We start from the raw sequence: 14783 nt of genomic DNA on the forward strand, positions 1-14783 counted from the left end.
CGTGGACACATCACATTTTTACACTGAAATCTGACGTGTTTTTGGAAAGTGCCTAGCTGTGGATTTCGGCCTCCAGCTCAGCCAGCACCTAGGGAAGCCTACGAAACCTGTGCTGTCTTCAAAACTAGACACCTAGGGGAATCCAGGATGGGGTGACTTGTGGGGCTCTCACTAGGTTCTGTTACCCAGAATCCTTTGCAAACCTCAAAACTTGGCAAAAAAACAATTCTGCTCACATTTCGGTACCAGAAAGTTTTGGAATCTGAAAGGAGCCACAAATGTCCTTCCAACCAGCATTCCTCAAAGTCTCCTGATAAAAACCCACAACAGGAAATGCCCCAAAACACAACATGGACACATCACATTTTCCCAAAGAAAACTGACTTGTTTTTTGCAAAGTGCCTAGCTGTGGATTTTGGCCTCTAGCTCATCCGGCACCTAGCAAAACCTAGCAAACCTCGCCATTTCTGAAAACTAGACACCTAGGGGAACCCAGGACTGGGTAACTTGTGGCGCTCTCACCATGTTCTGTTACCCAGAATCCTTAGCAAACCTCAAAACACTTTTTCCTCACATTTCGGTGCTGCAAAGTTCTGGAATCTGAGGGAGGGCTACAAACTTCCTTCTACCCAGCACTCCCCCACATCTCCCGATAAAAATGGTATCTGACTTGTGTGAGTAGGCCTTTTGCCCGCAACAGTAAATGCCCCAAAACACTACGTGGACACATCAAAATTATCAAATTCAAAACTACCTGTTTTTGTGGGGAGCACCTGGGTTTTTGGTCCTGAGCTCAGCAACCATCTAGGGAAACCTACCAAACCCAGACATTTCTGAAAACTAGACACCCGAGGGAGTCCAGGGAGATGTAAATGGCCTGGATCCTTCAGTGTTTTCTTACCCAGAATCCTCAGCAAACCTCAAATTTAGCTAACAAAAAAAAAAAATATCACATTTCTGTGTGGGATCACCGCACCGGCACAGATTTCCTACAACACAAGGTTCCCCTGAGTCTCCCAATAAAAATGATACCTCACTCGTGTAGGTGGGCCAAGTGCCTGTGAAAGGGAAGAGCTAAATACATTTCGAAATTGAGGGGTAACCAAAGCGGGCTCAAAAGGGCAGTTTAAAGCAAAACGTTTTTAGGCCGGCAGGTGGGGCAGAATTTTTATCGGTATAGGAGCAACAATTCTGGGTGATAGGCATTTTGTGGATTCCTGCAGATTCCGGAGGGTTCCATTACAAAAATGTGGGGAAAATGTGTGATTTCAAGAAAAGTTGGAGGTTTGAAGGGCACTATGGGTAGGAAAATGGTGCGGGTGCATGTGAAGCAAATCACCCTGGACTCACCCAGATGTTTAGTTTTCAGACGTGTCTAGGTCTCGTAGATTTTTCTACATGGCAGCGTCCCAAAGTCCAAAAAGCCCTGCCCTCACCATTCCAAGTGGGACGATTTTGAGAGTTAGACAAGCTCTCATGGCCCAAATGTAAAACCAAAACCCAAAATAATCAAATGCCCTCTTGCTTGCCACTGGGATAAGATCTTTTAGTGTGCGGGGGAAGGAGCTGAAGGACTGTTACCCCCCCATAGTTGGGGTGGGGGCACAACCATGCCCATACTGGTTGGCAGCCACACCCCACTGTTTTTTTTGTTGTTGTTGTTTTTTTTAATTCCCTGCCACCTAGTAGGCTTTCTGCCCAACCGGAGCCCCCATCTGCCCACCGGTGTGCAGAACAACTTTCTCTCAATTTATTTGGGGTGGGGGTATGTCCATACCCCCAACTTCTTTTTTTTTTAAACAAATCTCCCTGGTCTCTGCTGGGCTTTCTGCCCCCCTTGGGGGCAGATGGGCCTAACAAAAATAGGCCAATCTACCCCCGATTGTTGGCAGAAAAGGCCTAAAATAAATTTGCCCCCCAGGGGAGCGACCCTTGCCTAACGGGTCGCTCCCCTTGCGTGAAACTGACACAAAAAAAATCCCTGGTGTCTAGTGGTTTCTGCTCCCCTTTGGGGAAGATTGGCCTAAGGAAAAAATAGGCTGATCTGACCCCAAGGTGGGCAGAAATGGCCTAAAATAGAATTGCCCCCCAGTAGAGCGACTTTTGCCTAAGAGGGTCGCTCCCCATCTGTGAACATTTTTTTTTTTAAATCCCTGGAGCCTAGTGGTTTCTGCCACCCTTGGGGGCAGATCCATCTAATCAAAATACGCCGATCTGCCCCCGGGGGGGGAGGGCAGCAATGGCCTAAAATAAATTTGCCCCACAAAAGCGACCCTTGCCTAAGAGGTCACTCCCCTTGCGTGTAACTGATATTAAAAAATATATATCTGGTGTCTAGTGGTCTCTGGGTCCCTTGGGGGAAGATTGGATAATAAATAGGCTGATCTGCCCCCAAGGGGGTGCAGAAATGGCCTAAAAACGATGTCCCCCCCCCCCCAGGGGAGCAACCCTTGCCTAAGGGGACGCTCCCTACGTGCAAAAATAAAAATTCTCCCTGGTGTCTAGCGGTTTCTGCCCCCCTGGGGGTGGGGAGTGAAAGCGATTCATCTTCCGTTCCTCCCCATGGGAGGTGGGTGGGAGGCCCACAGGGGAGTGCTAGTGCACGTCCCGTGGGGCAGGTGCAGGACGAGGTGGTTACGTCTGAGACACCTCTGCACCACGGCCGAGGATGTAACCACCCCGTCCCAGGCACCCAAGGGGTTAAGCGGTTTATGGGATGCATGTTGTGCAACCATGTATTCCAAGAAATAAAATGCCTTCTACCTCGGGGTTCCATGACCTTACAAAGAAATTCAACCTTTGGTCTTGTTCCTGTCAATGGCCACTGAACGTCTTGGTGGCTCACAAAATGTAATACTGTACTGTAGGGGGTACTGTTGTGTTCAGCATTATCTGGAATGTGGAAGGAGTTCTGTTCTAGAACCAGTGTAGCAGCAGTTGGAGACTGGCTCCCTCTCGGTCGGAGATAACGTAATAAATTTAATACCTTTTTCTTCCCGCTGTCATGAATTTTTGGGCACCACACAACTTTTCAGGTACTTTATCCCATATATAATATGTGGTACACTGTGATCCTGGTTATAAGCAGAGGGGCTATTATCAGAGCTCTGATATAATGAGAATGGTGACATAATGTGCCACTGGACTGCACCCCGGGGACTTGTAGCTGTTTTTTATAGGACAGGGAGAATTCTTATGCATCCCAACCCTTGTACAAGTACATATTTTATAAAATTCTACAATCCTGAGGCCAGGTTATCCATCACCTGAACATTTTTATTCTATGACAGAACCAGATAGCCATCATCTGTTACGACACTATCATCTGTTGGGACACTAAAAGGGCCTGGAAGCTGAAGAACAGTTTACCATACCTTGGCATCAGAAAAAAACACTATATTGTACATATGTTTCTGATATCGAACTAGACATGTTGGCCGTAGAATTAAGGTTGCCTGCGGATACAGTGCTAAACTTTAAGGAAAACTTGCCGGTTTGCTTCAGAACAACAAAGATAATACTAGGCCATTTGGAGAAATAAGTCAGTTAGCTGAAATTCATACTGAAGGTTCATCCTGATGAGATCAAGGCACGATCCACACACATCTTCCTATGCTTGTTCAAAAAAAATAAAAACAATCTGCCACCTTTATGAAGGAATCAGCAGAAAAGAGCAGTGCACATTAACCATGTCTCACTTTGACTGTGGCAACCCTAGCTTATCCAGCGACCTTCAGAAAAGAAACAATTGTTTGATCACAATTTATTTAAACACATTCATTATGCATTCATTTAATATTTCAGGTTTGTTTTTGTGAGAGACTGTTGAGTTCAGAACAACCTCAGTATCTGGAGTAGATTGGTGATCCTGCCTAGTACTGTATGGCACGGTCATCCTTCCAAAGTTTTGCAATAACAATTGAAACTGAGTCTCGAAATGGAGCCTAAAACCGAATGTTTTGTAGTAAACATTAAAATATATTTTTACTTCCAACTACCAACAGACTATTTTGAGTCCTTGCTTACCACAAGCACATAACTATTATTTAGTGCTAAATACTGTTTTTTAAGTTAGCCTGTTCCAGACTGCCCTCCATTGCTGATCTGATGCCATGGAGACAGTTTCTGTGTAAAAGAAAATACAATAGTTTATTACTAATTTACATATTAAGTCTGGGAAACGTGTAGCGATTCTAAGAATGTCAGACATATTTGGCGGTAATTGATAGCATTTCATGGAAATGCGTACATATCTAGAACAGACACACTAATAAACAAATCAGGGAGACTGGACCTGGTTTGTGGAGAATTGTTCTACAAAATTTCATGAATAGCATTGCTAGACCACTCTTCTCTCCCAGGTATATTACCTTTAATATCACAGAACTGGTGCAATATCCCAAACTCAGTGTCCTGGTTCATCTGGAGCCTTTGAAGCAGTATCGCCTCCTGGACACAATGGATGTCTTGGGAGTCAACTTCCAGACGACGACGCTGCCTGGCACCATGCCAGGCAATTACTCGGAGGGCAAACCAGTGCCACAAAAGAAGGCCCAGGGACTTTGTGGGATCCCAGGATCTACAATTCCAGAGCAGGAAAGTCACCACTGTTCCAAGCAGGGCAATGAGGAAAGCCGCTGAAAGCATTGTTGTTAATCTAGAAAGAGAAGCACAAAACGTACTGAGTTTAAAGAGGAAGAGATAATGGCAAGGGGGTAATGTAAACGTTTTGCAATTTTTGTATATGGTTACTAACATCACGATTTTCAAATCATGCAGTTTTTTCCTTTTTTAGGATGGCATCTTGGCTATGCTCAGCTTAACAGGGATGTCGACATACCACTGGTTGCTCCTATTATGGACTGAATATTGGAAGAATATAACGATACAAAGCACAACTTTCAGTCTCAAAAATAACAATTTACTCACATTTCAATATTCCTCCTTCCGCTCTGTTCCTTTAACTTATTTGGTGACTTTAGGCAGTTCCTTCATGATACACTCGTCTGCCTGCCGACACTGATATAAAATCTGAAGCTTCTAATTGGCAACAACTGCAGCCCCCTATTGGGATCGACAGCAGTTTTTCGACTTGTAGTTAAGTTTTTTATTGAGCTATTCAGGCAGTATAAATGTGTTATTTAAAAAATGTTCATTCTTAAAGTAAAAAGTAGAACATAAGGTTAGTACTCTGCAAAATAGAGAAGCAACAGTTCCATACTCGTCAAAGGTTTAACAGACAATCTGGTCTTTCAAAGTTGTACTCAAGCTCAACTAAAAGACAACAGCGAACTGAAGGCAAAAATGCTTAATTTGATAATTTGTCCGAGTCTGAGAACACAAAATATATCATGGGGTTTACACTCTTGAGGAAACAAATGCATACTCTATAAGCTTCGCAAAGGCTGCAGGAAAAGACAATTTTGGGACAAGAAGACAATAGAGAAAATAGAGAAAGGTTAACCAATTCTAGTTAAAGACGGTTGTTGCCACCCTGTTATCTCTCTTTAGCCGAAAGAAGCATAGGGCTGAGAATGGGACTTCATTCTTAGCCGCAATAATGCATCTCATTTTCATTTAGGTTCATTTTATAGATATTTATCTTGTTGGAAATCCTGAAAAGCAGATCCTCTGGTATCTACGCTGGACACCTTTCACCTAAATTCTTAGTCATTTTGGTCCAATCTCTAAATCAAATCTAAATGAGGAGTAACGGAAAATTCAAGGAAATATGAAGAACAGCCACAAGAATTAAAACGCTACTGCATATTCAAAAAAACATTTTGTAGATACCTTGGAATAAAACCAAGGAACAGCAGGACATTTGTATTTGTTTTTGTATGGTATTTTCTACATTTCTCAAGTGTACTGGACCCACAAATGATCAAACCTGTAAACAATCCAATGAGACAACTCTCGGGCAAAATGTATTGGCAGTGGAAAATCATGAAGCCTAGATAGGGTGCATGTCTTTCCAAAGCATATACTGCTGCTATTGTACCTTTGTACACTATTTTACTGAACTTCATTCTGCCGTTTTAGACTGATTTTATAATCTGTTGGACACTTCTGATATTCTCATTTGAGCGAAGAACAATGGCCTTTTTAAAATTTGGGGGACACTTTTGGTACATTTATTTTTTGGCGTGGGGCAGGGGATTTTTACTACTTTACTTTGTTTGTTGATCAGCATGTGTTCAGTTTGCTGTTCCATTTAGCAGCGGCCATCTTTGGTGACACTTGTAGGTCGCGCTCTAGCTCCCGGACTGACCCCCTTATTTAAAATTGCTGGGAAGCGGGCGCACACAGCCAAAGGCAAGCCCGTCTGCGTCCAACCAGGGCAGTGAGTCAGTAACCTTGGTCTGTTGCAGCCAGAGTTAAGATCATATACTGCATATTTTTTTTAATCAGTGAGACTGGTCCATAAGTCAGGCTGCCAGGTCTTTGACCCCTGGGTGAATGCCTGGACCTGCAGCTACTGCAATTTAGCTTTCACTGTCTTTAGCAATTGTGGTGACGATCCCACTTCCCCAAATTTGCTGGCCAACCATGCTTCTACTAATGAGAACGCCGGTATGCCCAGTCTTCAGCCCTCAGCCAAGCACCCCACTAAGACATTTCTTTTTTTTTTTAGCCTTAATTGCCGCTCACTTTCGAAACACCAGCAACATCTATTAAATTTTTTATATGACTATAATCCAGATGTAGTATTTCTTGTGGGGACATGGCAACATACAGGTTCCTTACCTGAAATCATCGCAACACTTCCTACTAGCTTTTCTCTATTTAGGAAAGACAGGCAAGACAGGCTAGGAGGAGGTATTATTATTATTATGTTTAAAAAAGATTACCGGCATGAAATTGAAGAATTTCCGGGCCCTGATTGTGAAGCTCTGACCTTTTTACTATTCCTCACTCACAATTTCTGGAGCCTTAATTTATCGTGCCCAATGGTAGGCTGGAAAGTGGTGCAACTCCTTACCCGATTTATTGGCTTCTCACATCCTGAGAACTACTAATTGTATTTTACTTGGGGATATTAATTTCCACCTTGATGGGGTCCATAATAATTTGTATACATGCTTTATTGAGGATCTTCAACTCTGATCCCACTTATGCTGCAGGGCATCTCTTGGACCCCATTTTCTCTAACATCAAGGATTTGATAATAAACCCTCTTCTTCTACTTTGCTGGTCTGAGCACCTTGCTATAACCTTCAAGTTGCAGATCCACTCTTATTATCGTACAACATGCAGAAATCCAAAGTGAATTTTAGGAACTGGTCCAAACTTAACATTGTGGCACTTGATGAGCAGTTGCTTAGCACTTAGCCTGCTCTTCAACATCAGGTTGATCCTGACCAGGCTACGATTCACCAGTGGCTCACTGAGGCCACTGATGTTACGCTTGAAGTGCCGGCAGACTTCATCCTCCTGCCTCCTGGTTTCCTGATGAACTTAGATTAGAAAAAAAGGCTGCAAAGCTTTAGAAAGACTTCGGAGGAAGTCATACACGGATGAGGACAAGATTAATTATAAGGAGGCTTTGAAAGTCTATCATGCCCTCTGTGTATCTGCTCGTGCTACTTTCTAAACAGATAAAATTACGAATGCTCAGACTTGCCCACAGACACTTTTCAAAGTGGTGAAAGAACTGGCAGGCGCTAGTAGTGAGCCAGTGTGATGAGTTAGCTTCCATTTTTAAATCTAAAAGTGGAAAAAATTCACTTAAAGTTGGCCAGAGACTCTTTGAAAGTAGGTTCTGACCTAGTTATGAACATGTTTAATCTGCCTGCAGAGGAGGGCAATGACATGTCATCCCAGACAGGATACAGCGCTAAATTAACCCCTTCGCTGCCAGGCCTTTTCCCCCTCAGGTGCCAAGCCTTTTTTTGGCTATTTGGGGCAGTTCACGCTTAGGCCCTCATAACTTTTTGTTCACATAAGCTACCCATGCCAAATTTGCGTCCTTTTTTTCCAACATCCTAGGGATTCTAGCGGTACCCAGACTTTGTGGGTTCCCCAGAAGGAGGCCAAGAAATTAGCCAAAATACAGTGAAAATTTCTTTTTTTTCAAATAAATTGGAAAAAGGGTCTGCAGAAGAAGGCTTGTGGTTTTTTCCCTGAAAATGGCATCAACAAAGGGTTTGCGGTGCTAAAATCACCAGCTTCCTAGCTTTCAGGAACAGGCAGACTTGAATCAGAAAACCCAATTTTTCAACACAATTTTGGCATTTTACTGGGACATACCCCATTTTTACGATTTTTTGTGCTTTCAGCCTCCTTCCAGTCAGTGACAGAAATGGGCATGAAACCAATGCTGGATCCCAGAAACCGCAACATTTCTGAAAAGTAGACAAAATTCTGAATTCAGCAAGGGGTAATTTGTTTAGATCCTACAAGGGTTTCCTACAGAAAATAACAACTGAAAAAACAAAATATTGAAATTGAGGTGAAAAAATCTGCAATTTTTCTCTACGTTTTACTCTGTTACTTTTTCCTGCAATGTCAGATTTTTGAAAGCAATATACCGTTACGTCTGCTGGACTCTTCTGGTTGCGGGGATATATAGGGCTTGTAGGTTCATATGTACCCAGAGCCAATAAATGAGCTGCACCCTGCAGTGCGTTTTCATTCTATACTGGGTATGCAGCAATTCATTTGCTGAAATATAAAGAGTGAAAAATAGCTATCAAGAAAACCTTTGTATTTCCAAAAAGGGCACAAGATAAGGTGTTGAGGAGCAGTGGTTACTTGCACATCTCTGAATTCCGGGGTGAACATACTAGCATGTGAATTACAGGGCATTTCTCAAATAGATGTCTTTTTTACACACTCTCTTATATTTGGAAGGAAAAAATGTAGAGAAAGACAAGGGGCAATAACACTTGTTTTGCTAATCTATGTTCCCCCAAGTCTCCCGATAAAAACGATACCTCACTTGTGTGAGTAGGCCTAGCGCCCGCGACAGGAAACGCCCCAAAACGCAACGTGGACACATCACATTTTTTTAAAGAAAACAGAGGTGTTTTTTGCAAAGTGCCTACCTGGAGATTTTGCCCTCTAGCTCAGCCGGCACCTAGGGAAACCTACTAAACCTGTGCATTTTTGAAAACTAGAGACCTAGGGGAATCCAAGATGGGGTGACTTGTGGGGCTCTGACCAGGTTCTGTTACCCAGAATCCTTTGCAAACCTCAAACTTTGGCTAAAAAAACACATTTTCATAAAATTTTGGTGACAGAAAGTTCTGGAATCTGAGAGGAGCCACAAATTTCCTTCCACCCAGCGTTCCCCCAAGTCTCCCGATACAAATGATACCTCACTTTTGTGGGTAGGCCTAGCGCCCGTGACAGGAAATGCCCCAAAACACAACGTGGACACATCAATTTTTTTTTAAGAAAACAGAGGTGTTTTTTGCAAAGTGCCTACCTGTAGATTTTGGCCTCTAGCTCAGCCGGCACCTAGGGAAACCTACCAAACCTGTGCATTTTTGAAAACTAGAGACCTAGGGGAATCCAAGATGGGGTGACTTGTGGGGCTCTGACCAGGTTCTGTTACCCAGAATCCTTTGCAAACCTCAAAATTTGGCTAAAAAAACACGTTTTCCTCACATTTCGGTGACAGAAAGTTCTGGAATCTGAGAGGAGCCACAAATTTCCTTCCACCCAGCGTTCCCCCAAGTCTCCCGATAAAAATTATACATCACTTGTGTGGGTAGGCTTAGCGCCCGCAACAGGAAATGGCCCAAAACACAACGTGGACACATCAAATTTTTTCATAGAAAAGAGTGCCTACCTGTGGATTTTGGCCTCTAGCTCAGCCGGCACCTAGGGAAACCTACCAAACCTGTGCATTTTTTAAAACTAGAGACCTAGGGGAATCCAAGATGGGGTGACTTGTGGGGCTCTGACCAGGTTCTGTTACCCAGAATCCTTTGCAAACCTCAAAATTTGGCTAAAAAAACACGTTTTCCTCATATTTCGGTGACAGAAAGTTCTGGAATCTGAGAGGAGCCACAAATTTCCTTCAACCCAGCGTTCCCCCAAGTCTCCCAATAAAAATGATATCTCACTTGTGTGGGTAGGCTTAGCGCCCGCGACAGGAAATGGCCAAAAACACAACGTGGACACATCAAATTTTTTCATAGAAAACAGTGCCTACCTGTGGATTTTGGCCTCTAGCTCAGCCGGTCCCAGGGGGGGCAGAAATGGCCTAAAATAAATGTTTCCACCAGCCCCCCTCCGGGAGCGACCCTTGCCTATGGGGTCGCTCCCCCTGCGTGCCTCCCTGGTGTCTAGTGGTTTCTACCCCCCTTGGGGGCAGATTGGCCTCATAAAAATAGGCCAATCTGCCCCCAAGGGGGGCAGGAATGGCCTAAATATAATTTGCCCCCTATGGGAGCAACCCTTGCCTAAGGAGTCACTCCCCACACCTAAAACACAAAACAAAACAAAAAAATATATATATATCCCTGGTGTCTAGAGGTTTCTGCCCCCCCTGGGGGCAGAACGGCCTAATAATAGGCCGATCTCTCCCCAGGGGGGGCAGAAAAGGCCTTAAAAAAAATGCCCCCCCCGGGAGCGACCCTTGCCCAAGGGGTTGCTCCCTTATGTCACTTTCACAACAACAAAAAAAACATCCCTGGTGTCTAGTGGGGTTTCAAAAGCCGGATTGCAAGCAATCCGGCTTTTGAAACCCTGGGAGAGACTTCAAAGGGAAGGAAATACATTTCCTTCCCTTTGAAGCCTCTCCTTGCCTCCCCCACGTGATCGAAAGAGAAATGCTGAGCATTTCTCTTTCGATCGCGCTGGAAGCTGAGCTTCCAGCGCGATGGGGAAGGCTCTGTGATTGTCAGCGCGCACTTGCGTACTGACGTCACAGGGGGGCGGGGGGGGGGTTGTCAGGGGTTGAAGGGGAAGGGATTCCCCTTTCAGCCCTGGCCTGGGGAGGTGGCCCTGGGGGGGGAGCGCTAGCGCTTCCCCCAAGGGCCGGTACCAGGACGTAATGGTTACGTCCATGGCGCCACACGGGCGCTGCCATGGACATAACCATTACGTCCGTGGCGGGGAAGGGGTTAAGTGAATGGCCTCTTCTCGATTTCAGACCTTTTCTAGCTGTCCTGCAATCCATAAATCAGGATCCATGTTGGATCCTTTACCACCCAATAAGCTCAGACTACTGGACACAACTTGCTTAACTTTGCTAATGCAGCTTCTTAAGTCTTATTTGAGGGAGAGGTTTTTTACCTTTGAGGTTGACACATGCTATGATACTTCCTTTAATGAAAAAACCTTATCTGGATCCCTCCAACCTGTCGAATTTTTTGCCTATTTCTTTGTTGTCTGTCTTCTCCCAAGTTCTGGGAAAGCATGTTAACACTCATCTTACTAACTCTGTTGAAGCCCAAAACTGTTTTTCATCTTTCACAGTCCAGTTTTACAGCTGGACACAGCACTGAGTCTGCCCAGCTAGGCATTACTGAACATCTCAGACAAAACCTGGATTATGGAGGCACAGCTGCACTCATCCTTTTGGATTCCAGGAGTTCCTCTAGGCTCTGTCGGGAGCCCTTTGCTATTCAATATCTATGCCTGTCCTTTGGCAGGCTTAATAGAGAGTTCTGAAATTGCTCTCTTTTTAAATGCCGATTACACACAGATCATTTTCGCTTTGTCATTGGCACAGAACCAGGACCCTTCGACCTTGAACCTGGGCTTGAGTAGCATCTATGGATAGATGAATAATACCTCTATAAAGCTCAATGGCAATAGCACAGAGGTCATGGTTCTGGGTGAGAACGACTCTCTCTGGGGCCCTAGACATTGTCAGGACTTCCTAGGGACCCTGCCCACTCCATCCTCAAGGGTGAAAAACCTGGGATTTCTTACTGACAACAACCTTTCAATGAAACCGCAAGTGACCAAAGTAACTGCTACTTGTTTTACAGTTATTAGATGGCTAAAAAAGATCATCTGGCTAATTCCCCCGACAGACTAAAGGATTGTTATCCTAGCTCTGATTATATCTATATTAACCAAAACCCCAACAGTCTCTGGATGTTTTGAGACTGAGAACTATTTATCTAAACACTCTCCCTATCTCCTTTGTTCTCAAACTCTTCAAAACTGTGGTGGAAGAAATATGCTAATGGAACCGTATGTGTATTAGGTGGGCCAACGGACCACTGCTGTCCGTGCAATCAGATGAACTTGAATTTATAAGCCCTGGCAAGTCAGACACTGAGGCCCTCATAACGAGTCTGACGGTCCTAGGACTGCCAGACTCGTGGTGGCGGTTGGTCCAACAGCCACATTATGACTGTGGCGAAAGCACCACGGTCCAACCGCCAGCCAACGGTCTTAATCCGCCAGGGCAGCGCTGCCCTGGGGATTACGACTCCCATGTCCGCCATGCAAAGGCTGGCGGAGACGGGTTCCAGGGGCCCCTGCACTGCCCACGCACTTGGCATTAGCACTGCAGGTGCCCCCATGGGCAGCCCTGCCGCGCTTTTCACTGCCTTATTTACAGGCAGTGAAAAGTGTGACAGGTGCTGTTGCACCCGATGCACTGCAACATTGCCGCGGGCTCGGTTACGAGCTGGCGTCAGTGTTGTGGGTAGTTTCCCACTAGGCCAGTGAGAGGAAACTCTATTTCCGCCCACTGGCCCAGCGGGAAACTCATAATAGGGTCAGTGGGCGGAAGACCAAACTGGCGGTCTTCCGACCTATCGAGTTTGGAGGGCGGCCTCTGCCAAACTCGTAATGAAGCCCTGGGTGTTGGGTTCAAAATATGAAAGCTCAGGCCACATTTGGGCCTTCTTTCTTATGGCATAAAAGAGGTCCTTGGAGCAAAAAATAGCCCTGGTGAAAAGCAAACATTGACTGAAGTTGAAGTGACATTTCTTTAAGCAAATCATTAATCACAGTGTTTCACAAACCTGCAGACGACCCTCATCTATTAAATGATAAGACTGAGTGGCAAATCTATTGTCCTGCTAGAAACGAAGAAGTAAAGACAATCTCAAACAAGTATTTGCAATGCAATGGGTCTTGCATTTGCTCGAATTAGAGCTATTAGCGTTGTTAAGTCCTAACCGGACTTTTCTTGCCACAGAAACTGAAAATTAAAAGTAAAACAGTTTCACATAAGCGAGCAGATTCACAGCGCCACGTCCGCCATGAGCATCAGTGTGAAGAGACACACAAAAGGAAAAAGAAGTTGGCTTGCAGTCAAACTTATCGGAAAAAGTGCAATATTCCATGTAACAGGGGTGAAGGCCAAGGCAGGAACAAAAACTCCCCGAGGGACAAACGTAAACTATTTACCAATGTCATCAAAGGATTTTTGAAGGGCAAGCCCATGAACGAGTGGTAGTGATGGGCGTGAGGTGGGCGCTGTTAAAAGCCCAGATACATACCAACATGTCTGAAAAGCACTTTTGGCAAGGCTGCAAAGACCAGAAAGCAAAGTAAAGGAACTGACAAAGTCAAAGTTATGTTTTATTGTGAAAAGATTGTAGAATAAAAAAGGCTGTACCCAGCTTAACTAACAACAGTGCAAGCTTCACTTCTCACAAGCATGTACAGCTCTGCAGCAACGGTGCAAGCATCCTTCAGACAGTGGCAGGCACACGATAGCATCGCACGTTTCTACCTAACATAAAAGTTACAAAGGAAGGTAAAGCCTAGGGTAGGATGGTTTATCTTGTTCCAACAACACAGCCCTCGTCTTTAAAAATTGCCACTATATGGTCACCAATGTTCACCTGATGCCAGTGAGTTCAGAGGAAGACATCTTTCAGTTATAGCCAGAGTACCGCGTGAAATGCCTTCGGGCTAAATTAGCGCCGGGTGGGAAGGGACAGCTATCGGGGAACATATCTGCCGGGTTAGGCCGCACTTAGACACAGAAGGAGGAAGAGGTGTGTAACTTATTTTTATTTTCGTTTTAAACCCGGCTTGAGTTTAGCTGGGCAAGAGCTCTTCCAAGCACAGAAACCACAGGCACTCCATCCACGCCAAACTTACTTGCCTGCCTCAGTAGGTTTTTGCGCAGCTCTGCTTGCATAGGAGTGATGTCCAAAATTTCACACTATAACGTTCGTGGTGTTGTCTTGTGCTTGGGATCCCTCTCTCAACTTCTTCACAACACAGTCAGAAATAAAGATAAGCAAGCTCAGCATTACAGGAAGTGCCTTTCCCACTCGGGAGAACGAGGCGGCCATCTTGGAAGATGCACCTTTACGATTCAATGCAACGCAGAGGTAAAATAAAGGTCTCGCTAGAAGACTACTAGCCTGCTGTCACTGGTGAAATATTTGAAAATAGAAGATACACAGTGCCCTACACAACTGTGTGAGCACTGTGATAACATATAAACATAAGCATTATCGCAATGCTCACACAAATGTGTGAGCAGTGCTTTAAATGTAAATATTACACGTACAGGTACGCACTATTTACAATACTATTTGCTCCTGAGAAGTGCCCGTACTCTCCCATATAAAGTACTTCTGAAGTGCAGGTACTCCCCCTTTCAAATTAAAGAAGTGCAGTATATGGCAATTTATTGTTCTGAGCTTTGTGACCTTACGTTAACAATACTGGAACACGAGCTAAAGATGCAATTCTAAAGGCACATCCAAAAACATGATAGTCCTCTGACTGGCCCTTGAAACCTACTGGTTTTGAACTTAACATAATATTCCATGATTCCACTGGGACCTTCAATCAAGCATTTCAGCTAACAAGTCTTTAGCACAAGATCAGATAAAGCTTGTAGA

At 44.5% G+C, this 14783-nt stretch overlaps 1 protein-coding gene across 3 annotated transcripts in view; it reads right to left on the minus strand.

The window, feature by feature from the left end:
* The window catches only part of GHDC (GH3 domain containing), a 146907-nt gene extending 132761 nt beyond the window's left edge, over positions 1-14146 (minus strand). For 2 of the 3 annotated variants that reach the window (XM_069237686.1, XM_069237685.1), the window contains exons 1-2: positions 14029-14146; positions 4371-4657 (exon numbers count right to left, since the gene is read on the minus strand). In XM_069237686.1, the coding sequence (XP_069093787.1) occupies positions 4371-4647 (277 nt within the window). In that variant the 5' untranslated portion in view covers positions 4648-4657; positions 14029-14146. The remainder of the gene's footprint in view (positions 1-4370; positions 4658-14028) is intronic. The other variant, XM_069237687.1, reaches the window with a different exon arrangement.
* Positions 14147-14783: the final 637 nt, after the last annotated feature.

This window comes from Pleurodeles waltl, chromosome 6 (assembly GCF_031143425.1).
Source record: "Pleurodeles waltl isolate 20211129_DDA chromosome 6, aPleWal1.hap1.20221129, whole genome shotgun sequence".
Taxonomy (NCBI): Eukaryota; Metazoa; Chordata; class Amphibia; order Caudata; family Salamandridae; genus Pleurodeles; species Pleurodeles waltl.